This window comes from Lontra canadensis, unplaced genomic scaffold (assembly GCF_010015895.1).
Source record: "Lontra canadensis isolate GAN:19392208 unplaced genomic scaffold, GSC_riverotter_1.0 scaffold52, whole genome shotgun sequence".
Classification (NCBI taxonomy): Eukaryota; Metazoa; Chordata; class Mammalia; order Carnivora; family Mustelidae; genus Lontra; species Lontra canadensis.
In genome coordinates this window covers 12,888,333-12,914,558 of record NW_022631046.1, presented here as the reverse complement: position 1 = coordinate 12,914,558, position 26,226 = coordinate 12,888,333, and the positions used below count along the sequence as shown (strand labels likewise).

The 26,226-nt window shown below is 42.1% G+C and overlaps 1 protein-coding gene across 19 annotated transcripts in view; it reads left to right on the top strand.

The window, feature by feature from the left end:
* The window catches only part of ANKS1B (ankyrin repeat and sterile alpha motif domain containing 1B), a 1,097,747-nt gene that overhangs the window by 1,007,136 nt on the left and 64,385 nt on the right, over window positions 1-26,226 (top strand). For 14 of the 19 annotated variants that reach the window (XM_032874307.1, XM_032874306.1, XM_032874304.1 and 11 more), the window contains 2 exons: window positions 8,589-8,696; window positions 10,822-11,001. In XM_032874307.1, coding sequence (XP_032730198.1) covers window positions 8,589-8,696; window positions 10,822-11,001 — 288 coding nt within the window. The remainder of the gene's footprint in view (window positions 1-8,588; window positions 8,697-10,821; window positions 11,002-26,226) is intronic. The other 5 variants (XM_032874313.1, XM_032874312.1, XM_032874311.1 and 2 more) reach the window with 2 other exon arrangements.

Below are 26,226 nucleotides of genomic sequence, written 5' to 3'. Positions count from 1 at the left end.
TTTCCCCCCTGTCCCTCTTCATTCTCTCTGTCCTTTGCTCTCTCTGGGGCTATATAACTTGGAACCTCTTTTCCTCCCCTCAGGCTGGCACAGTTTTATTTTGATGACATCTCTTATACAAACTGCTATGTGCTGATGATTTAGTAGCAGTTGCTATGGAAAGTATTAACAGAAGGACAAGAAAATCTGGAAAATCTAGTCAGAGGGATTTTTTTTTTTTTTTAAATGAAGTGTTAGAGGTAAAGAGAAGGAGTTCCAGATGATAGGAGGTAAGTTAGCTTTCCATCACTTGTGGCAAGACTGTAAAGGAATTAGGTGCTAATGCTCAGAAAGAATAGAAAACTATATTGTAGAAAGAAAGAGCAATAGGACGCAGATGTTCTCTTCTTTTCCTCTTTGTCTTTCAGGGGTGGCTCCCCTATTCATTGTCCACGCAGAGGGGATCAGATATGAGATTTTAGGGACACCCCTCCAAGAGGTACTTGTGTGCTAAGTGCTCTGAGACTCTGGGATACACTCACACCCTCTCTGACGTTAAGTGGGTAAGACACAGACACATAGAAAGAGCTAACAGCTCACGCCGGGATATACCCAGTGTCAGCAGCCTGCATATACTGGAGCAATTCAGAGAGAGAGGTTGCAGTAATCCAGTGGGAGAAAGGAAAGCTTCAGGTGAATCTTGACTTCATCCTTGCAAGGTTCTAAAAAGGAGAGCATGACATTCATACCCGTATTCATCGGGTATGCGGAAGTATTGTATACTTAAGCCACAGTTGGGAGCCTGGAGGAGATGTGGCTGGAGTTAAAAATATTTTAGATTAACAAGAGAGAGGGATGGGGAAGTGAAAGGCTTGGTTCTTGATCTAAAATCTACTGAGAGATATTTATAATGACACAAATAACAACAGTAATAGTAAAAATTTTGCTGATAGGTTTATTCAAGGATAGGGTAAAAAAGCTTAGTTTCTGTTATACTTAAAAGAGAAATCATGCCTTGGGTCAATGGTTTATGATTTCTGGAACTTCATAATCATTCCCATTCAATGCACAGAAATCCCTTTTAGTCTTGGTATGCTGTGTAAACACGTATATTTAGATAGATGGATGGATGACAGATATGTAAGTGGATGGATGGAGGGAGGGATGGAAGGATGGATGGATACATAGATACACACACATATAGATAATATACAGAAGATATACAGACCATTTTAAAATTTTTTTTTCCATCTACTGGATTGAGAGCCCTAGAGAACTGAATGATTTTTCTTCTTTGTGGCTTAGAAATTGTGTAACGTGGTAGTTATACAGGAAAGACATCCAATAAATGTGTGTTGCATGAGATGATTATTATCCCCTTGCTATCACTCAACTTTGATATCAACTCAAAGAAGTTAAAGATCACCTAGCCGGAAGAAGAACCAGGGGCAGAACAAAATGTCATGATGTTCTGCTTCAGAGCTCCTCCTATCCACCATATTATACTAGATGTGGATTATTACAGCCCGAGAAATAGGAGAGAAAATGTCACAGTCAAAAATCAAATGCAAGTTCAAACGAGGATTTCTGGCATTGTGGGAGTTGAAATTGGATGACACACAAGACACTTTTGCCTGGATGCTTTCAGGTGGCAAGTGTTTAGCAGGGGGAGGGGGAGGAATTTCACATTTCATTGCAAAATTTTAGTTCTGCAGGTGAGAACAAAGCAGGTAAACTTCCGCCTCAACTTCCATTCTGGGCATTGAAGAGCATCCGAATTCCTTTAACACTTGCCGCGTGGTTAGCAGCGGCCGCGCTGAAGCCAGGTGCGCGCTCTCGTCTGGCTTAGTGGGCAAACACCTAGAAAAGGAAAGGGGGAATTACCTACCCCGTTAAAAGGGAAGAACGGTTCCAAAGACAGGATAAAGCTGTTTTGCCCTAAATACCATTTCAATAAAAATCCCCCTCTAAATAAAAAAGCCAGCAATAAAAAGGAGGCAGTCCCGTGGCGGTGCTACGGCGAGTCGCGGGGGTGCGCCGCGTCGCTGCTTGCGTAATCCCCGGAGCGTTCCGCTGCAGGTGTTAGTTCACGTCTGTCGGCGAAGTCTGAACCCCAAACTGTAACACATGCAGAATGTGACACCGAGGTACGTAATGTGGACTTGTGGTTTTCCCTGGAGGACTTGGCCCAGCCGGCAATAAATGGATTGAGATTTCGTGCGGAACCTGGAGACAGACTGTCGCTACACGGCTTTTCTTTGTGACCATGCGCATTGTTGCAGTTTTCTCCACTGTTTTTTGTATTGTGTCTGTGCAAACACGGCCATGACAATGGAAATGGTAGGGTGATGAGATTTTTTTTTTTTTTTTTTTTTTTAGTAGTACGTGGAATGTTTGCTATCTGGAAAAGAATCATAGTCTAGGGGTACCTGGGTGGCTCAGTGGGTTAAAGCCTCTCCCTTCAGCTTGGGTCATGATCCCAGGATTCTCGGATCGAGTCCCGCATCGGGTTCTCTCCTCAGCAGGGAGCCTGCTTCCCCGTCTCTATGCTTGCCTCTCTGCCTACTTGTGATTTCTGTCAAATAAATAAATAAAATCTTAAAAAAAAAAAAAAAAGAATCATAGTCTAAATTTCCAACAGTAAGGGGAATGGTTGATGAATTACGCCATGCTTCTCTAAAGCAATAACTTGGTAATATGGGGTTACTCAAAATGTCTCCTGAGAGCTGGATATGTAGGAAAGTTTTTTGGCTTTAATATTGCGTGAAAACGTGAGGGGAAAACTGCACTTATGTTATGGCTCCTATAAAATATAATAATCACGGGGACAAAATGAAAAGGAAGTATATCTATATGTTCATAGCCTATGGAAAACTTGTTCCCTTATTCCTTTTTCTGTATTTTCTGTCTCTACGGTGGGAAAGCAGTATTTTTATTATAATCAAAACATTGTTTAATTTTTAAATGCAGAGAAAGAAAAAACATGTTCCGTTTATATCACGTTAAATTCACATTCAATTTATATTGTATTAAAAAGAAAAAAGGGAAGTGTCAGTACGCTGACTTTCACAGGCGCTATGACATAGATTGAGATGTGACGGTAAAGGCAGGCTATTGTCTAGCAGAATTCCTACAGCTAGACCCAGAAACGTGAAAGACATAACATTGCCCTGTTGTCACTCCACACAGTTATTCTATTGGCAGGATTTGTGGCAGGGTTTCTGAAGATGTCCTGCGTAATTGATGATCCTGGAGAAAATTCCTAGAGGCAGCTACTACTCTGATGAATGAATGCCGATATGAGGCAGGCCCGTGTTGGTTCCACAACACTCCTTGCCTTTGGCCCACATTTCTCATAATAGTTGTAATAAAAACCATTAAGAAAACATGCAGTTACTTTTATTCCTTATCAGAATTCAGCAGCTGGAACCACATTCTTATGCTCGTGTGTATAATAGTTTTTTCTTAGCTAATAGTTTGACTGTGTAGTTATTCATGTCCGGTTTCTCGGAGTTTCCTGTGTGTATTGCCAAATAATCCATGGCAGAAACTCAATATTGATTTTTGAATTGAACTAAATTGGTTCAATATCTAGAATAACTAAATTCCAGCTATATTACCAGTACTTTACCCCATTGTCCCCATTGTTTTCCTTTGATAAGCAGTTCACTTACACCCAAACAGTAATGAAAACCATACAGAAATCTCTACCACAGTAATCATTCCTCTGGCTTTTTGAAAACCAAAGGTTGGCAAACTGACTGGTCATCAGTTATGGTGCCTGGGGTGACAGGATTCCATTACTACCCCGCCTGCTTACAACGATGATCGGATATTAAGTTGTTCTCACACAAGGCAAACCCAGTTGCCTTAGGACTTGAGTTTTCCCGTAATGACTGTCTTTCTTTGGAATAGTCTCTCTGTTATTGTCTCGCCAGTCGGATCTCTTATTGTCAACTTGGGAGATTTGTGGCCAAATGCCACCCTCCCTAGCACTCTAATATTAGCCAACTTGGATCGAATCTTGGACTTCCTGTCCTTTGCCTATATCTGCATTTCGCAAGGAATTCTGTAAGGTACCCATCTGAGCTCTTTTGGCCTGGAGCTTTAACACTTCTACAAGCCTAGTCCAGAACTAAAGCTATATTATTTTAATGGTTTCAGATGATCAAAACCCAGTATAAATGCTTTCAATGTGATAATTCAAAATAAAAACGCCATTTTAAGAAGCCTCCTAACACGTGACCAATAGGGTAGCTAAGGCCAAATGGTGTAGAGGTTGATGGCAAGAAAAACATGGTGAGTGGTAAAGAGCGGGTTAAGAATCAGGTGCACGTCCCAGCCATCCTGCCACTAGCAGTGTGACCTCGGTGTTTCTGTCTCAGGTTGCATCTCTAGACTAAGAATGATAATGTTATTGGAAGGATTAAATGAGATATTTGCACATATGTAATGGATCTGGCACAGTTGCTAGCGCAACTAGAACATTACAAATATAATAATGTAATAATGTATACCATACCAAATGTAATAATGAATACCATAGTAAATGGTAATCATCGCTATCTTGGGTAATATGGGATCATTTCTAATAAATAAGGAGTTACTCAAATGCTTTTGACATGAACCATCACTGTATTAATTTGTTCATTCTCTGTATCTATCTGTTTACCTGATGTAGTTTTGAATGTAGGTGAGCTCCGGAGCTGAAGGCCAAGAAAGAATTCATAAGACATCTTTGGTGCAAAAAGGTGGTTTTATTAAAGTTCAGAGCACAGGAACAGAACTCTTGGGCAGAAGGAGCTGCCCTGGGGTCATGAGGAGTGGCCCATTAGATACTTTCAAGTTGGGAGTGGGTTGGGGATAGTATAAGCTTCCCAAGTATTTTGGAAACAAGGTTTCCAGGATCCTGAGGGTGCTAGCTATTGTTTGCAAAGGTCATTTATTATTGTTTCGTAAACCCTCAATGATGAGACCCCTCAGATGTCTGCCCGGTGGGCCATATGCTTGGACGATGATTGCCAACACATATCTTAGTGAAGTTTCCAAAGGAATGTGTTAGACTTACAGGATCCTGGGGATTGGGCTAGGATTGCCTTTTGCCCTTAGCAAAGTATAAACATCAAGGAAGCTGAGTCCTTAGAGGAGGGTCACTCTGCCTGTTCTAAGGACTTGACAGTGGACTGTTAGGTAGTAAGGAAAATCAATAATTTTTTTTTTTTCTTTTCATACCCTCTTCTGGGTAATTCTGTGAAAGAGGCAGCAGTGGAGCTCCAGGGTAGAGAGTGCCTCAGTTTACCTCCTGTCGGGGATTAAATAGTGTGCAGGGGAGGATAGCATACATTCTTTTACATTAGGTCCTCGTTTTAAGCTAATAGCTAGAAACCAGACCCGTTCCTACCAGTACATGTCACTTTAATGGGAGTTTTTCCGAGGTTAGCCACATCTCTGCCTGCAAAGCACCAGCAGACTTGCGTGATGCGATGAACTTTCTAAAAATCATCAAGTCCCTGTCGTCGTGGGTCAGGATTTCCATGCTTCCTAAGAGTGTGGCCCACCGTGCAGGTTGCATCATATCTCTGGCCCACCCTGTGCCTGTTATTCTCACAACCTCGGTCTTCATCTTCCCAACAACGCTGGGATCAGCATCAACTTCCTCACTTTGTAGGTGAGAAAACGGAGATCGGAAGGTCCGGTCACATGCCCCAAACGGAATCACTGGAGAGTAAACCAAAAGCAGCTGCCGGGGTTACACCAGCTCAGTCTTACCACAGTTAATCGTTATTCACCGTCAGTTATTTGACAGAATGATTTTGAATGTCTTTATTATTATAAAAACATTTCTTAGCAGGACCCAGGGGCCTGGGGTAGCAGCGTGAGCATCAGGTCCAATTAGCCACTGGGAGGAAGCCAGTAGGGATTTTACGGGAGGAATTTATATTCAATAGAAGCCTTTTGGCAAAGTAATTGAGAATGTGAATAAAAGGGAATGAGAAAATGTAGTGTTCTTTAGACTTGCAAATACATTTGAAAAGGTTAATCTTGTGTTTTTCTGAGATAGAGGAATTCTTTGATCTTGATGCTTCAGGAAAAAAAAAAAGAATGCAAAAATATCAGGGCATCTCTCTGGATCATTTAAATAATGTTGCCTGCAAGTCCTCGGCACTGGGACCACACTTATTTTAGCATATTTATAAATCATCTGAGGAGTATATGGTGAAATTCCAGATTTCAAATTTCCAGATGAAAACTGCTAAACTCTAGGTAGTAAAGTGCCAAGCTGGCTAATATAAATGCAGAAAGACAACCCAGGGTTATGCGAGTGGCGGCATTCTGGACAGCAGATAGGCTTCGGCGTGGACAACCATAGGGTAAGGAATTTAGGGAGAAGTAAAACAAACCATCCTTCCAAGATTAAAGGGCTTTGAACCCTCAGCTAGAATGAAGCTGGAGTATATTTTTGTCCCTAGTTATTCCTACTGCAGCTAAAAGGCTAGCCAGAAATCAGGAGTGCTTAGAAAGGGACATTGAAAAGGGGCCATTAGAAGCAGAAAATAGTCTCCTGCTCAAACGTGAAGCTGTGGTCCACTTACACCTGGAGTGTTGTGTTTTGCTCCACAAGCCTTAAGCAGCTGTGAGAAGGTACAGAGACGGATTCAGATGCTCTGTGGGGAACAGGAGCTGTTTTAGGGGGGCCAACTGCAAAGATCAGGATGAAGGTTCACAAAATTATAGGGATACGGTACATGTGGACACTCACCTTGATTAACAGTTGCCGTCCCCGTCATTGGCAAACGTGGATCAGAGCGTAGATAGGAAAGGAATAGAGCATACCGCTGGTTTAAAGTCGGAACCAATTTAGACAGAAAGGCCAATAGGCTCACTGACAAATAGGCAAATAAAAATTCAAGGAAGTATGGGATGAATGCCAAAGGAATGCCTACCTCTCCCCTTTGAAACTCAAAAGAGAGTTGTTTTGGTTTTTTGTTTTTGTTCTTTTTTGGCGGGGAGGGGGTTGTTTTTAGATTACTTACACTATGGGTAGAATACTTTAGGAACTAATAACCCAAATAGTCCCAGTTCTGTCCTCGTACTATACATGGGCAGAGAAGAGATAAATGCGTTTCTTATGAATGGATGTATAATACACTGTTTTAAAAAGTCAGTCATTCTTGAAGATGCGCCTACACTTTGCAGTTTACCTTAGAGTAAAATAAGTTTGGGGATCTGGCAAACCTGATTTAAATCCTAAAGCCACCGTGTACTGGTCCTCAGATAGGCTACTTAACCACTCTGAACTCTAGTATCCTCTTCTGGAAAGGAAGAATACCTTCTAGAGAAGGATGTTGGGATGGTGAAAGGGGTAGCATTTGTAAAGCTCCAGGAGCGGAGGGGGCCTGAGACTATCTGCAGGTCTTGGCTCCCTTTGTCATCTCTTCCACAGTGTGCCCTTTGCAGCACCCTCAGACTCAGAATCCCATCCAGGGGAGCCTCTGAGTCTTCCCCCGGTGGACTGAGCTTGATTCTCGTGCTACTCTGCTACTTTCATCAACATTAACATTCATTCTCTCATATTCATTGAGCCCTATTCTTTCAAGCATTGCTTTAGGCATCTGGGGAATCATACTGATAAAGATAGATCAGGGTTCTGCTTGCAGGAGGTTTACCTAGGGGATATGGGGCACACACACACACACACACACACACACACACACACACTGAACCTGTAAACAAAGTCATTTCCGAGAATGAGAAAAAGGGGATCACAGAGTAGAGTGGGACAGGGGTTGAGGACATGGTTCTTTTAATGAGAGGAGGAAAAAGGCTTTCATGAGGAGACAACAGTTGAGCTCCAGAAGAACGAGAAGGTGTCATTTGAAAATCTTAAGGGGAACGTCCCAGGTAAATGGACAAAGGGGATAGAGGCCCCGAGGCAAGAATGAGTATGGAATGTTGAAGGAGCAGAGGAGACCAGTGTGAGCATCCTGAATGGAGGGACCCTAAGAGAGGCAGAGGGCAACCAGCCTACTGGGTCTTGGAGCCAGGTCAGGACTCAGATTTTATTTTAAGAGCAATAGAAGGGCGCCTAGGTGGCTCAGTCAGTTAAGCATCTGCCTTCAGCTCGTGTGATGCCACATCCTGGGATGGAGCCCTGCATTGGGCTCCCCGCACAGCCAGGAGTCCGCTTCTTCCTCTCCCTCTGTGTACATGTGCTCATTCTCTCTCCCTTAAATAAATAAATAAATAAATAAAATCTTTTAAAAAGAAATAGGAGCAATAGAAAGCTATTGGAGAGTTTGCTGGTAAGGGAAAAGACTTGACTTATCCTTTGGAAGGCGCTGTGGTTGCCGAGTGGAGAACTGGGCTCTAGGGCAGTTCGAGCTAAAGGAGCGGTGTCGGCTCTCTTTTCCCGCCTCCATTCCACTGCCACCGTGGACTCTGCCCGTGCCATTCCCATCTTTCCAGATTCGAGGGCCCACTCTGATTTCACACCGCATCTCCCAGGGGGCAGAGGTAACGGCACAAATCCTTTCCCTCTTACATCTTTTAGGACATGTAAAATATTTTTTCTCAAACGAAATATTTAACCAAAATATATGTCGTTTCAGGTTTTAAAAATCAATTTGATTGGCCACAGGAAACGTATTTTGGCATCTCTGGGAGACAGGCTGCACGACGACCCACCCCAGAAGCCCCCTCGGTCCATCACCCTCAGGGTAAGTGCCCAGCTGGTCTGTTTCATTTTCTACTCTTATCCTCAAAAATGATCTTGTGCAATAAAATAAAATGACCAATGCAATGGATCGGGAAATACAGGCTGTTTTCCATGTAGCTTACCTTATTTATATAAAAAACAATCTCACTTTTGATTGTATTTTGTAAGATGAGATTTGTTTTTCTCAATTGGTTAAATATCTATTTTTGAGATTTTAGATGCACATCTGACAAACCACCACCTTTAAAGAATCGCTCCCTTTCCTCCCTTCCCACACTCACATCTGCACCAAGTGAGAGGAAATGAGTTTTCTGTCAAACTCCTCAAACCCACAGAAAAGAAATCAATGGAGGACCACAATTAAGGAAGGATCAATTTAAAGTTAACCTTAGGGTCTTCTGGTTTTTAGGCAGTGCAAGCTTGTCAGCTTTACCTACTTCAAAAATGAAAAATAGAGACTCTAGAGAACTTTAAGAAATGAGTTCAGCTACATTTTAGGATTATGGGACAGAAAAACTAGAGAGAGAACCCAAGAAGGGAGAGAAAACTAAAGTGGAAGGAGAAGGAAGGCAGGAAGGGAGGAGCAGAGCGAACAAGAAAACGACAGTTGATCGCCAGCAAGGTGGCAGTGGCAAGGAGCCCGCAGCCAGCCCTGGTTTTGTGAGGCCTATTGGACCTTTCCAGAAACTCCTCAAAAAGCCAGGATCTCCATGACTGCTTGGAGAGTTCCAGTTCTGTTCTCTTCAGTTAGTCCTGTACTTGCTTCTGACCCCTCTCCTGCACGTGGCAGCAGAGGCAAGATCCAAGAACAGTGCACAGGAGCCCAGCCCTTAGATGGAGCTAAGTTCCCACACTTGATCTTAGCCAAAAGGCAGAGAAAAGATTGGAACTGAGTCCCATCTAACGTGTTCAATGCCGCAGAAAGCCTCTTATCAGTGAGCTTCAGCAAACAGCCAGCTCGCGACCACCAGCACAGCAGAGGGCCAGGCAGGAGAGGAGCTGCTAAGATTTGGAGTCTGATTCCGTTTTTAAAGGAGGAGAAGATACACAACCATGTCAGGGAGCACAGGAGATGTGGCTGGAGGAGGGAATCAGAAGGAACATATTGGGAGAATCAGGACACACTGGGACATTTGGAGACTAGTTGAGGGCTTTGGGAGCAGTGAAAGGAGAAATAGGACCTATTTTTCCTTCCCAGGAAAGGAAGCCTCCAATAAGTTAGAGGGGAAATAAGACTGGAAAGAGATTATTGTCTTGCCTTCATTTTGCTACATGAAAGGAGGGAAAGATTTAGGTGCCGTCAGTGTAAACATCCTAAAATGCCTCTTTACATGAGCAACTCCCCCAACTTATTCTGCTCTCTTTCATTCCCCTCCTGAACCTCTCCCTCTGGCTCCCTGGAATAAATTTAGGAGAACAACAAACAGACGAAAGACAGAGATTTCCCCAGAAAAAGTACAGGATCTTAATCTGTCACAGGAGGCCCAGAACATCTGGGGGAGGAGTGGCCTGGAGACCCAGCACAATCCAACCCTCCTCTGACTTGCAGGCACTCAAGCCCAGCCTTCTGCCGCCCCTTGTCTTCCTTCTGCCTGGTTTCCCTCAGCTTGAGTCATCTTTGCCGTTGACACGCATCCTCTGTCATTATATGCATTGCTCTGCGGTCTGCGTGTGACATGCTGTGTCTCCATGCTGTGTCCTCTACCCTGCCCCATTGCCACACCACCCTCTGATGGAGAATCAAGACCTGTTAGGTCCCATCGGGGCTCTCTGTTCATGTGTCTACCACAGTGAGGACACTCTGTCCGCATGAAAACATAGCACACACGATATCGTCAGGGGTGCCCAACGTACGTGTGCCTTCTCTCCTGAACTCCTCCGTAGCACTGGGTGCAAGAAAACAGAGGCTGATTGAGTATCCTTTAAACTTTTGACCTAAAATACTTGGGGGGGAATATTGCCTAGATCACGCCATTAAAAAAATGGCAGAACGTCATCTATGTCTTGGCAGTTGATTCAGAAATGACTCCCACCCCCGCAATTTGTCTTGTCAGTGTTTCACAATTGTGAAAGCAAAGGTGAGCCACAAGAACATGGTATTTATTTCATGATGTATTTCCATTCAGGATCCCAGTGGTAATCACACTCCTCCTCAGTTGTCTCCATCACTTAGCCAAAGCACTTACACCACTGGTGGCTCCCTAGACGTTCCTCACATTATCATGCAGGGCGATGCAAGGAGGAGAAGAAATGAAAACTACTTTGATGATATTCCCCGATCAAAACTGGAGAGGCAGATGGCCCAGGTAAGGTGTTATAAGCCTCTGTGATGTTTTTGCCTTCCCCCATATCAAGTAATGCATTCTGATATTGAACACTGGCTTACGGTGAGCCAGTGCCTGTTGTCCACCCAGCCGGAATTTTACCATTTTATGCTATGGCTTTCATTCCTTACTTGCTTGAACCAGACCTTCCTGGGAATGGAATGTACACACAGACCCTTGCTCTCCATTCTTATGGGAGAAATTGTCCGATCTCGTTGCACCCAGAAAGTCTTTGGGCCAGAGAGGGTCACACCATGTAAGAATCGAATCATAATGAAAATGAATAATAAAAGTCTGGGTTATAAAATGTAAATCGGTTAGATGACAGAGCCGAAGTTGGAGGGAAGTATTAGCTCTTCATGATGTTGTTAATTTCCTTCCAAGCTAACGTGTTTGTACAGAAAAGTACCGTCTCATATTGTCACCTTGAGGAGTTGAAGGTGATGATGCTGCCTGACACAAAGAACTGAAAAAAGAAACCTTTCCTGTTTGGACCTTTCCAGGGTTTTGGTAGAGATGTCCATGTCTAGCCTGCCCTCAGATTACTGCTCAGAAACTTGAGTCAGCCATAACCAGACAGCAGAGCTGTTCTTAACATGCATTCAGAGGGGCAGCTAGCTCTAGAGTTTCTCTGAGAATTCAAGATTTGAATTTGTTGACAACAACTGGCAGAATCAGCTCTTTTCATCCTCCTCCTAGGTTCAGACCGGTGTGTTAAGAGGCTTCTCTCTGCCTCCCACACCTAAGATGAGAATCTTGAGGTGAAAATTCGACTGTAATTGCTTTGCTTTGCTTGTTAAATATTTTTCTCAACTGTTTGGTGAGATTCTGTTTTGAAAAGCCTTTGGTAAACATTCTGTGCTGCCGCCCATGAAAGAAAAATGTGGAGAGAATGTTCTGGAAACCATGGCTATTCTGCCTGCAAATGCTCTGGAGAGAGAGGATCTGGTATATTGCAACTCCTTTCGGCTCTCTCAATATTGAATTGTTCTCTGGGTTCTTTGTGCAGGGAATGGCAATGTTAGGATTATGGACAATCTTTTATTGAAGGGAGATGAAAATGCACGAGATACAAGAAATGAATAATTTTCCCTTTATCTCTTGTTAAGTATTAGCTTTTAATCCTTATTTCTGTTTTCACTGATGTCCTTTTAAAGAATCTGAAAGCTTTTTCCCCAAGTTGTTCAGATATTTCCTGCTGCTTGTTCGTATTTGTGGATCACATATCTGGTTAAATTTCTCTAATGACAGCATTTCAGAGACATGGTTTGATTTAACTTTGAGCCATGTGGTCTTTATGTACTTTGAGCCATGTGGTCTTTATGTATTAGTTACAAACTGGGTCTTTTCTGAACCTTTCCCTTCCCTGGGTGAAGGAGGATCCTTCATTAAAGACCATTAGCTACTGTTGACTCTGCCAGCCTCAAAAACAGAATCACCTATCCGAGATCCTCATATAATCTGTGAAATTTCTGCATATAGTACAGTTTTTTCAAAGAGGAACTTAATTCCCCATCTGCCTGCGTGTGAACACTTGGGTAATCTCGCACGATTGTTCCCTAACTCTCTCTTCTTCGGGAGGTTCATAAGCTAGGGCCGGTATGGAATAGCCCAGATATTTTTCCTGTCACTCCAGTCAGCAGGCATCCCTTTGAGGAGTGGTCTCACTCTTGAGGAAGTTGAATGAACTTGTATCTGGCCAGGTGAGAGAGGTCCAGAAACAGAAAGAGGCTGAGATAAGTGGATGGATGGACACAGTGAGCCATGATGGAGGGTCTATGTCTTTTCCTCTCATGGACTGTCTGCAGTGATGGAATGACTGGTGTAGACATAGGGCACAATCAGCAGCCAGGAGCATATTAGACCTTTCTGAAATCCTGCCATTAAATACAGCACTTTGGCTGCAGAGAAAATAGGAGATGGCACTGCAGTAACCTGATCCATAAGAAAAAAGGATTCTGAGATCGCAACTCTTTCAGTTGGGTTAATTGCAGTTTTTTATTTGTTTCTCTTAAGAATGTTTCCTAGTCTAGAAATGCCAAAAATCGTGGAGAAATGAATGTGTACCTTTTAAAAATTAGTTTCAAAACTTTAACCCGTCAAAATACAAAATACTCAGTGATTTTGTTGTTGAACGGTTTTATTTAAGTACTTTCCTACCATTCAGCCACTCAACTAATGCTTTTTCTTATGCTTCCTTTTCTGGTCATCTGCTATAATGATTTTTTAAATCCCTTTGCTTTTTTAACAACCTATCATATCCACACTAGACCACATTCTTCCCCGAGGTTGTCCTTAGCCAATAACGTTGAGTCTTCCTAAAGATTTGAATGAGAAATTATAACTTCAGTAAGCAAGGAGCTAGTTACACCGGCTTCCAACCAGGAGCTCGGTTCCTGCGGTTCCTCCCTGGACACTTTCTCCAAGGGGCTTACGAAGCATGGGTAAGGCTTGCCTTGCCTGTCTTTTTCCCACCGGACAGTGTAAGTTCATCTTCAGGCTTTCTAACTTAAAGGAAAGGAAAATGCAATTAATAGAAAATCACCAGGCCAGATCCACGTTCCAAGAAACCCCTTTACTCCAAATAGCAGAGGCCCCACCAGAGCAATCTGGAATTCTAGTCATAGGCCAGAAACCTTAAGTTCTTGGTGGTGGCAGTATTTTAGAAGAATGTTGCCTTCTTAAGGTCTGCTCAATCAATGTGTGGAAGCGCTTTCCTTCACTTGGAAAAACCAATGCTTAAAGTTAAATTGAGGTGAATTCAATGTCCCCTCCACTACTAAATTTGTTCATTGGCAAATGATTTTCAAAGGTAACACTAGGGTGATGTTTAATTACTTGTGTTCAACTTGAACCAATATGAAAAACTGTCTTGGAATACAAAAGATTTTAACTACTGTGACTATTGTTTTATTCAGATAGAAGCAATATTCTGGCATCAAATCATGTTAAAGAAATATGTGAGAGACAGAGTTGAGTTCAGTACTAAGAACGTTTTTTAACCCACCGAATGTAATGATATAATCACACCTAAACAATGGGTTTCCATCATGCTGAAAACATTGTTTTCTAGCCTACAGTTCTAAATTGGACTCATTAGCTCAGAAGCTCCATGGTGCTCCCACATTGCCATAGCTCTAATAAATGAATGTCACACTCACATTTGTATAATAACAACTCAGAGCTTTTAAATTTTCAAGTGCTTTCACATCTGTTATCTCCTTTTAGTACAAACGATCTATCCCACACAACTACTCATGTGCGTGTTACACACAGCAGATGAGCTGCTCAGTCCGAGTTCTGTAGAGATGAAAATGCAAGCGAAAATATGGAAAATAGATCAGAAGGGAGACAACTATTTCCAGTATTTAGGGCCGACTCACAATCTTTGGAAATTTTCTTGAGTGTTATTTAGAAGTCAGAATACTCTTAGGTCCCCAGGTGGCTCAGTCAGTTAAGTGTCTGCCTTTGGCTGAGGTTATGATCCCAGGATCCTGGGATCGAGTCCTGCATTGGGCTTCTTGCTCAGCGGGGAACCTGCTTCTCCCTCTGCCTCTGCCATGCTCTCTCTCTCTTTTTTCTCATAAATAAATAAATAAAATATTTTTAAAAAGAATACCCTTAAAATGAATAATAAAGGAGAATAACGTAGCTAATAAAGTTTAGGGACCATATTCTCCAAAGTTACAGAGAAAGGAAAAAGAGTTTCCAGATATGAAACTTATCACCATTTATAGAAGGCCTTCATTTACAAAAAATACTCAGGGAAAAATGAAACCTGCTTCTGTTTTCACAAAATAAAAAGCTCTCCTAGGTAATAAGAGAAATACAAGTCTTTGCACACATTTTAGCTTGATATTAATGAGGAAAATCCACAGCGTAGAAGTCCTTGTGTTTGGAAGGCTCTAATCTAAAAAGAGTATCAGTATTGGGGGACAGTTACCTGATCTGATGCACGCAAACCCGAGAAATAGATATTATCCGCATTTTGAAGACAAGGAGGCTGGGAAACCACATGACTTGCGTGGTCCGGGTCACACAAGCAGAAAGAAATCAAATCAGAACTTGCCTGGGGGATTATGTAAGGCACTGCGAAGGCTTTGTGCGCATTGCTCCTCAGTCAGTGGAAAGTTGATTCAGCCGGAAGTCTACTGTTTCTTAATCCAAGCAGTATTACTTAATAAGTACAAGTGATTCGTTACTTCTTTATTTGAAAGCATTTTACATATTATATGAGTTCTACAAAGATCTGTTCTTTTGATACTGTTAAAAGAGGAGAAATGGAAACGGGGCCAGATAGAAGCCCTGCCCTGGAAGTCCATGTGCTCTATCTTACCTAATCCTCACCGTGGAGCATCGTGCACTCAAGCAAGCCCAGGGCGGTAAGGGGTTTGCTTCCTGGCTAGTGTATGGCAGAGCCCGGACTCATGCTCCACCTACCTGACCATAGCCTGGTTTCTCTATGGCTCCTGATACCCTGTGGTGTGTCTTAAATGATATAAATATTTTTACGTGATATAAAACATTTTATTTTATTTTTTTAAGATTTTATTTATTTATTTATTTGACAGAGATCGCAAGTAGGCAGAGAGGCAGGCAGAGAGAGAGAAAGGTGGAAGCAGGCTCCCTGCAGAGCAGAGAGCCCCATGTGGGGCTCGATCTCAGGACCCTGGGATCGCGACCCGAGCCGAAGGCAGAGGCCCTGACCCACTGAGCCACCCATGCACCCCGATATAAAACATTTTAATAACAGTTCAACAAATACAGATTTCCCCTATGCTAAAATAGATTACACCTGTGTAGGCACAGCAAACAGAACAAGGATAAAATCACTAGTAGTTTAATGGAAACTTACTGAATCAGCTTTTTTATGTATCATCATAAAACCCTTTAATGCACAACTATAATGATTATTTGTTGAGCCTTTTAGTGCAGACCCCTCTGCACATCTTGGTAAAACTCTGCCCTTCCCCCATGTTTGCGAAAGCTTCGCCCAGAGGTATGGAGCTTACGGTGCATCCAGAGAAGTCCTTTGTTTTCTGCAACCATGGGAAGCTGTTTCCTTAGCATTTTCTTCCGTTGGAGTTCTGATTTGGTTTCTTTCTGGCTGTGCGACCTGTACCAAGTCATGTGGTTTCTCTGAACTTCAGCTTTGTTTAAAATGTGGACACAGCCTGCCTCTGGGATTTGTGTGTATCAGATAAGATGATTCATGTGAAAGCATATTCTAACCTGTAAGTCACTGTGTTAGTACGTAGATGATATGACTCTCACTTAAGGTATATATCACCTGTCAGTCCCTAATTCAATCATGGGGTTCATCACGGGGCCGATGAATGCCAAAGATACTAGAAAAGTAAGTGCTCACTCAGATGGTTGTAGCATTCTGTATAGACCGTCTTTTTGTTCCAGTGTTCACCGTGCTTCGAATACATATGGATGATGGAATTGGAATTTTGCTCCTTATTATTTTAGGTGCATAAATTTAAAGGCTGCCAAGAAGCCTCTCTCATGATGGAGAAGGGAGTCTGTGCAGTGATCACAAAGCCAGGAGAGGCAGAAGATAGGTGGAATAAGTCTCTACCAATTCAGGCTACAAAAGTATGTAGAACTCCTTAGTCCCCATCACCTGTTTAACGCATCCCCTCACACCCCACCCCTTGCGAGGAGCATCAGGAGATGGATAGACACGTCCAATTGCTACATTGCACACCTGAAACTAATATGTTAACTAGTGGAATTTAAATAAAAACTTATTAAAAAAGTATGTAGCAAATTTAGAGTAATGGCGTGTTATTACTATTTTAACATGGTCTCGTAAAACATTAAGTGAGAAAGAGGGACTACTTTTTCCTTAAGTGAAATTTAAACTTGCTTGAGTTATACAGCCCACAAAATTGGCTAGAGAGGCATGGCTATCCCAAGCCGTGAGGCAAATGCTTAGCCGTCTTTGAGCAAGAAGGAAGATGGTAATTTGTTCTTTTTCATATTTCCCCTGGGAGAGAAAGCCTTGTTTGTAGAAATTTTACCCACTGCTCTGGCATTATGGGAGTTTACAGAATCAGCCTCCAGAAAATAGCACAACTGTGCTCAAGGAACGGCATTTTACAGAAGCGATTTTTCGCCCCCAGCTTACTAGGTTTCTTGTCACCGTGTTAACATCAGATTTTTTTTTTAAGACTTTATTTATTTATTTGACAGATAGAGATCACAGTAGGCAGAGAGGCAGGCAGAGAGAGAGAGAGGAGGAAGCAGGCGCTCTGCCAAGCAGAGAGCCCGATGCGGGGCTCGATCCCAGAACCCTGAGATCATGACCTAGCGCCGAAGGCAGAGGCTTAACCCACTGAGCCACCCAGGTGCCCCTAACATCGGATTTTTTAAAAATGCTCGTAAGTTAATGGCTAGTTTTTAGTTTAGACCGTTATTGCCTAACCACTACTCAGAAAGACTCAGCCTGCCCATGACTTCAAAAGTTTCTTCCATGAAGGTTTCAAGAGCGACCCCTAATACTCAAGCGCAGACAGATAATATAAAACCAAAAAAGAAGGTTTAGAATAAACTCAGTAAGCTCTTCCGTCAGGAGCTTCTGATCTGACAGCCTGTCGGGCTGACAAGCTGATGCACCAGTTTCGGAGATAACTTGGGATGTTGATGAGAACTGTGCCCCGATTCAAGCCAAGAGCTCTGGACCACCAGCCATCGATTCCCAAAGGCACTGCACCAGTCAGAAGTGGGAAACGTTGCTTTCATAGTTGGAATTTAAACCTGATGTGTGTACACTTCGTTTATTAATGTGGACGGTTAATTGCCTCTTCTCAAAATATACACTGCTCTTTCCCTGTGACAACTTTGCAGAGGGAAATTCCAGTGTGATTAAGTGTCTTTTGGGAAACTTTGAAGTGTCACTATCTATCCTGTGCATCAGGTTTAAAAAAAAAAAAAAAATCATGGGAAGAAGTAGGAGAATCACTCAGAGGGATTCCTTTTTAGGTTTTGATGCTCATCTTACAAGTCTGGATTCTTTCATTCTCTGTCACGTCCATCAGTGAGGCAAATTAGACGACCAGGAGTTTGTTCTGACACATGCCAGTCAGACCTAAACACCTCCATTGATTTTTGCTGGAGACGCTTTGATGTCTCCAGCTTCTCTCAGTGTCCTGGAACTTAACCAGAGTGAATGTTCCCCATTAAAAACAGACCATGGATTTTAAAAAAAAAAAAAAATCAGTATAAAACATCCTATTTTCAACTGAATAAATAAGAAATCTGACACTACATAAAAACCCTATTTCGGTGGAATTAACCTTGTGATATTTAGTGGTGCCTTAGGCTTCCTGACAGTGAGTAGCTTATTCACAAAGAGGCCCACTAGGCTATTTTTCCACTTGTTAAATCTTTGGAATGTTTCTCATTATATCCAGTCCAGTTCTTGGGTCCGCAGGTCAGAGTTTTGGTTGTTGTAATCTGACCTTGAGAAATTTTCAAGGGTAGGAGAATTCTCTTATTCCCCTTCTCCCTCTTCCTTTTCTTTTTCAAATGTTAAAAAAAAGGGAGGGGGCTCATGTCTAGAGGAAATAGGGCTGATTAAGCAGTCCTCTCTCAGTTAATCCCATTTGTAGATGACTGAAGTCGTATACCAATAGGGACTCTTCTAGATACAGGCAAGTAACAAAAATCCGCCTCAGGGTGTCTTAAGTTAAAAAGGGCATGTGTTCGAGTCATTTCACTGCAAAGTTCAGGTGGACCTGGGTCCCGGTGCTCCTGTGATGTCTTGCTCTTTGGCTCTTCATGTCTCAGCTCTGCTCCCCTCTGGGTTGGCTCTTCTCCCAAACAGGCTTTCTCTATTAGGAGGCAGTTTCAAATCCAGTTTCTACTTAACTTGAAACTATAAGAAAGAGGCTTTATTTTTCCAACCGCTCCCCTTAAAGTCCAGGATTGAGTCCCATTTGTTCAGATCAGTCTGTTTTGGATCTTACCTGTCCAGAGCGAATTACAAAGGAGGTTGTGTGCGTACTATGTAGTGTGTGTGTGTGGGGGGGGGTGCGCGCTCACATGCACGCGCACGTGCGATATGATTAGCCAGGCACAGGTCATGTGTCTGAACGGGGTTTTAGCTCCCTCCTGGTGCACCACACAGATTGAAGGGTGGGAAGGGAGCCCCTCCCAGGGACCGTCAGAGTGCCATGACCAGGGATGGGAATGCAGCAGAAATAGCAAAAGCGGGCCCCTGAACGAATCCGCTCTAACATTCTGAGAATGTCTGATAGAAAATTGTCATATCACAGGAGTACTGATTTCAGTGGTTCATATTTATAATTTGACGAGCTTTTTTTAAAAATACCGGACCTGAAGCCATGAGATCAGGGTTAAGAATCCCATCTCTGGTATCTCTTACCTCTATAAACTTGAGCAAGCCTTTTTAGCCATTCAGAATCTTAGTTTTCTCTTCCTAAAATGAAATGAATGCCCACCTCACATTATTTTTTGTGAGGCACAAGTAAAGGAGTAGTTGTCAAAGTTATTTTACAAATTCTAAAGCTATATGTTTGGGTTGTTTTATCAGAAAGTATCATTATTTTGAGAAAACTTTTACAGTATGCTTTTTCAACTAACAACTGGTAATAAGTGTACTGTGGAGTAAAGCTCATAATACCTAACTGTGTTTTACAAAACTACTTCTATTTTCCAGCTCCTAAGCCCAAACTGATATCTCTCCACTGGTATAGAAACAATAGTTCTTAGGAGTTCGAATACTCCAAGAAGTTTCTATCTGTGTCATAACCCAGTTAACATTGGAGCTCTTTGGAAAGGATTTATGGATGATACCCTTATTCAAATACTTTCAAATACTTGATGAGTTAGCATATATCGAATTCTATCATTATCTTTTATATTTAAACTTTTTTTTCTCCTACAGTGAAGGGTATGTTGGCTATGTAGTAGCAAGGCCTGACTCTTCCTTCATCATTTTAAAATTTCTTACACTGAGCACTCTGTAAATACTTGTTGACCAGATTACTTTACACAAGGTTATAGGCACCACAAAGCCACAGTTTTCTAGGATCCCCAGATTAGACACAAATTGGGATGGTCTCAAATCTTTTAGAAGAACTATCTGGAACAGCCCCTGCCTAGTAGATGTGGTAAGTTAACTGAATGCCATTATTGTCAGAGGCAGTAATGATTCATACAACTTAAAATACAACTTATAATGTATAATTAATACAACTCCCAAAGCATGGAGAGTTTATGTTGCTTACCCAAGGCCACACCGATTGTAAGAATTAGAAGCAGGATTTAGACCCAGGCAGTCAAGCTTCCCACCTGAGCTTTGACCACTGTGTTGATAAACACCTGCACTGTCTCTCTCCAAACTGGGTCTCAGCAGACATGACACATTCTGTAAGTTCTAGAACCCCAAATGTCTCTAGTGCAATGTTTTGAGTCCTGTGACAGATTCTATTAATACTGTCTAACATTTTAGGAAAATGCAAGATTAGTAAAGAATTGAACCTCCAAGGTAGCATGGATAAACTTTGTCAAGAAAATCCTTCGCTCTTGATATCCGTTTTCTTATTCTTTACAAATCAGGAGTAGCAAACAATTGCTTCATGTAAACAATTATGAAATGGCGCAGCCCCTTTTCTGTAGGGGTTTCCAGTGAGGTTTGAATGCAGCATCACAAAGATTTGCAGTAACTTGTGTTAATGACCAGAAGATTCTTCTGTGCTTCTGCTAAAGAAAAGCAGAGAATCTTAGGATGGGAACGGGCTGGAAAATATATCTTGTCCTATGACATAATGCAGGACTGTTCCTAATACCTCCCAAATGGACAGCTACAAGTTTCTGCCTACCCTCGTCCCTGGGAAGGTGACCCTGACTTTGTGAAACAGTCCCATCGCTCTGGAAAAATTCTTGTAGAACTTTTGCCTTACGTTGAATTGAAATAAGCCTTCCTATATCTATTACATACTTAGCTTAGAAAAATTGAAGAATAAATCTGCTCTGTTTTGCTGAGAACAGTTCTTTAACACTAAAGAGAATTTGATGTCTTCCCCTTACTCTGTTCATCATATGTGGCTCCTTGCCAATATCATTCTGAGAAGTGGGATGTACACCCCACAGCATCCTGAATCCCCAGCTCTGGGCACATCTGCTTTGTTGATGTTCATGCTTGACCTCCGTAACATCTCTTAACTCCTACTGAGCTTTTCTTCATGAAAATGTCCCAGCTTTTACCAATGGCCATGAGCCATGCCTCCAACCTCAGCCCTCAGCCTTGGGGTGTGTGTGTGTGTGTGTGTGTGTGTGTGTGTGTGTGTGTTTAACCTTAATGCAGGATTTTACATTCACATTATTCCTTTCCAGACTAAAGTTTTAACCAGTTGTTTGCCCAATAATCCTAGGCTATCAATGTCTTGTTAAAGCTTGGCCAACACTCAGTGTATCAGTGATCCTCCCCAAATATGACATGTGCTAATTTAAAACGCTTACTTCAAACAAGGATGCCTTTCAAGTAATTTCCCCAATGCGGTGATTTCAGTGTTGAACAGACAGAACCAAGGAAAAAACTGCAGTCTTCTACCAGAACTCTTAGGTCAGCATCATGTAAGATCATCACTCAATCATCACTCAACTAGACCTCATTTTTCCATATTTTCCACATGAGTAACATGGAGAAGTTGTGGGGTCTCAATGTCGGTGAATGAATGGCCTTGTCCAATACCTCTCTTTTGACCAGAGGCAGGAAACAGTGTTGAATGTCTAGCTAAAAAATGGGCTTAAATAAAGAAAACGACAGCCCCAGTTTGCAAGAAAGGAACATAATGTATAAAAAAGATGTTACAGGCAAAGAACAGTATTACTCTGCAAAAGCTGGTTTCTTCGCAGCAATCCATGTTGTGATTAAAAAAAAAAAAAAGCTGATCACTGCTTTTCTGAATGAGTTATTAATATTTCTGCTTCTTAGTTCTGAAAAATGCATCAGTAACGGTGGCATCCAAAGTTGGAGGTAGAACCAGTAAAACAGCCGATATTGCAATAAATAGCATGATCCCGATTGACTACAGTTCCCTACAACATGCAGAGAAACTGGGGAGCTGTACATTGCGATCTCGATTGCACAGTGTTCTTTTTTCTCTCTGCTTTCGCTTTTCTGAAGAGATCTCATAAATAATTGTGTATTGTCATTTAGGGCTACAACTGTCATATTAGGGAATGCAGGCTATATATGATCTCTGCAAATGAATAACAGAAATCACCTCGCCTGTACGTTGTTTCCTACTTTGGTAGCTGAGGGCTTATTTTATGTGCTGTCAGCACTAGAATCTGTTAACAAGAACGGTAAGGAGGAAGGAGGGAGGGAGGGAGGGAGGGAAAGAGAGAAACCTGTAAATTTGGGCAAGCAACAGGAATTTATCATCCAAATCTGTATCATGCCGATGGACTTAGGATGGGACCAGAAGTGGTATTTAGTTCTTCCCACTTTTGCCAGATTGATGAATGCTGATGCCAGCCACAGTGGGTCACTCAGAGAGAACCCAGAGAGAATGGCCTGACATTTCACTTCCAGGGGAAGGTCACGATCACGAAGGTTTGATAGGACTGCTCTTCAGGGAGGTGGAGAAATGATGGGAAACAGCATTTTCTTGAGTCCAGCATTCCCTGCAAATGAAATAGTGGGCCTGAAATATTTTTTTTTTAAAGGGTCAGTGGCAAACATATAAATACATAGAAATTTAAACAAAACTTTAAAAACCCTGAACTTGAGACATTTGAGTGTAGTTGAAAAGAAGAATCCTATACAGTCGTTTGAGGGCTGTGTTCGAATCGCATAGCTCACAGGAGGGGAGTGGAGGGTCATTACTGAATCCATGTCAGGGAGATGGAAGTGATCTGAGGCTGGCCCACTGCCCCTGGGCAACTCAGGAGAAACCAAGGGTTTTGATTTTCTGATTTACAGGCAGCGTTTCTGTTAGTGCCCGTGGAAGTCCCATAGGCTACGGGACTGTCGCTGCTGGAAGAAAAGATCCAGAGGTGTGGGGTGCATTAATCCTTGCCCAAGTCTCTTTGGCTCCATCTTTTTGACAGATCTCATTTTAGTCTCTGCTCAAGGAGCTGCTGAGTCCACTGGCTGCTGACCGAGCCTTCTTTTGTTAGGGTGCCCTTTCTTCTTTTGCCTTTGAAGCTGTTTTGTTCACTCTTCAAGTTTGTTTTTGTTTTATTTTAGAAGCACTGTCATCCAGGAGAAGGCATGGACTTCATTATACCTGTAGCTCTCACCCTGAACCTTTCCTATTTCTTGTCGGATTCTTTCTGGTCAATTTTCAAACACCCCGAAGTATGAAAGAATTATGACAAATATAAGGGAGAAACAGAGAAAAAGACAATTTTTTCCAGGGCTAGAACAAGGCAGAAAATTTCATCTCTGGTAGAATCTGACCGGAGGGCTCTATTCATACACATTTCTTTATTAAACTAGCCTACACAGTGTTGGCAGACTCCTGGAAGGTTTTCAGAACCTAACTGGCGTTGGTGAGTCAATGGAGCTCTTGTCAGCTTGCTCCCTTCCAAGACCCACCATGAGCCTCATCAGCCTCTGAATCCCAGTTTACTGCTGGTCCTGATGGTGGGAAAGGGATTGTGTCCATAACAATGTGCATTCCATAGACAGTCACTTTGTGACCCACACCTTGCTCAAAAGTTGCAGTAACTATCTTGGAATCATGTCATGGTGCCAAGTAGACAGATTCCTATACTCTAAACTTTTTTTGAATGTTCAATTTCTGCTTGAAAGAATAATCCTTTTACAATGTGGAAAATATAGACTGAATTTGGACATAATATGCTGGATGCTCAGGGAAGGCTTCTCTGAGAAGGTGACATTGGAGTAGATCCTGCAAGAAATGGGGGAGCTAGTCCCGCAGTAGCTGGAGGAAGAGCATTTCAGGCAGAAGGGGAGACAAATGCAGAGGCTTGAAGCAGGAATGTGCACTGCTGTCCAGAACCAAGTAAACAAGAAGAAGAGTAGGAGAGGTGGACAGAGAGATGAGGCGAGGGCTGGGTGCTGGCTGATGGAGATGCTCAAAGGCCATCCTCATTAGGACTGTGGATCTTCCTGTGAGTTCAGTGGAGCAGAGTGCCATGATACAGCTTTCATTTCAAACAGATCATGTTGGCTGTTGTATTGAGAAAAAGCACTAAGGGGATGAGGATGAGAGCAACAAGACCAGTTTGCAAGCTAATGGAATAATCCAAGTGAGAAAAGGTAGTGGCTTGGACCAGGCAGTGATAGGAGGGTGAGAAGACTTTAGAAGTAGATTCCACAGGATTTGGTGCTAGACTGGATGAGAAATGTGAGCAAAAGGATATGGCTCCAACTGGAAGAAGGGGGTTGCTGTTTGCTGAGACAAGGATTATGGAGAAGGTGAGGTAAACAGGAGCTTGGTTTGGGCATTTACTTTACGGTTAAGATGCCTGTTAATCATCAAAGTGGAGCAGCATCAGGAGGACAGCTGGGTATCCGAGTGTGGAGCTCAGCGGAGAGGTCTAGACTGGAGATGCGAATGTGAGAGTCAGGACTGGATAACACCACCTAGTGTAGCCAGAGAAGGCAAAGGATCAAGAACTGATGCTCCAGGGATGGGAAGATGACCACTTACAGAAACCAGCAAAGGAGGCCAAGAAATGGAAGGAGTGGTCAAGTGTCAGATGTCAAGGAAAATGAAGTGTCAGATTTGGCAGAGTGGAGGGTATAGAGAAAAACGGTTTCTGTAGAATGGGCTCAAGTGAGGACAGGAAAAGGGAACATGGAGAAAACACAGGCACCTCTTGGGGCATTTTACTTCTTAAAGAAGAACAGAAATTGAATAGGAGCTCAAGAAGGATATTGGGTCAAGGGAAGGAGTCTGTTTGCTTTTATTAGAAGATGTTACAGCACTGTTTGAGAATGCTCCAGCAAAGAGGGGGAAATGGATGAGTAAGAAGAGAGAATATGTCATAAACTACTGGACTGCTACCAGTTGAGTAGACAAAAAGCCTTCCTTCAGGAAGAAAACCTTGAAGATAAGTACTATGCTTTACATTTTGTCATTAGATTGGAATGCAGATGTGTTGTATTTTCTGAACTAAATTCCTGGTAACCTGAGGTACAGGATGGTGACAAGAATGAGACATGTGTTGTATTTTAAGAAAACATTTCCAGAGCCAGGAGAAACATAACATAATATGCCTTTGCTTCATCAAAGAAATCCACATTCAATTATTGACTATATCTCAGTTATAAGACTACTGTATCTTTCCTTAATCCCAATTTATTTGGATTTCATGGTAATTCAGGTTGAGATAAACTTAGTTGGCCTGAGAAATAAGCAAATGAAACTTGTAGAGGGATGTTTAACATCCTTTTATAGAATTGTTTCCAAGCTCAGTACAAGCAGGCCTTTAACGCATGGGTATACTAATTACAAATATTCCTTCTCCCTTCAACAAAGTGAGAAACCCTGTGTCAGCCTGTATCAGGAAAAATGAGAACCATTCTAACAAGAACTCTTCAAGGTTCATTTCTGGTGCATTCACCAGAAATGTGTCAACAGTGATGTCATTGACTAAAAAAGCCCAATTGGCGAGAAGCACGAACCAACTACAAATGATAATGAATAGTAGTAATTAATGTTCCAGTCCTGCTTTACTCTTTGTCAAGAAACTCTGAACACATTCTACAGTTCCAGTGATTCAGTAAACACACTTGACGGCCTTCTGTGTTCTAGGCGCTAGAAATTTAGCTTTAAAAAAATTCCCTCTCTCATGCAGCTTACCATGAGCTGCAGAACAACCTGGCAAAATAAATAGGTCAAGTACTATTATTATTATTTACAGATGAAGACACTCTAAAGCTCAATTAAAACTTAGATTTAAATCACTGCTGTTCTAGGAATATGGGTTCCCAGTGAAATCACCATTTTTTTCTTTCCAGAACCATTCAGAACTCAGCACTTCAACACAAGTTGTACTGTGAAATATTATCTTCATAAATAAAATGAAAATCTGTGATGGAAACTCTTTTGCATTAAAAAAAAAAGCCTCATTCCAAAACTCAGTCTAATAACCATGTGTCTAGAAGAAGAGACATTTTATCTTATGAAGACGCCAGTTACAGCTAATCTACCTAGAGTAACTGCTCTTTGAGCCTGATAAATTATTTATTGC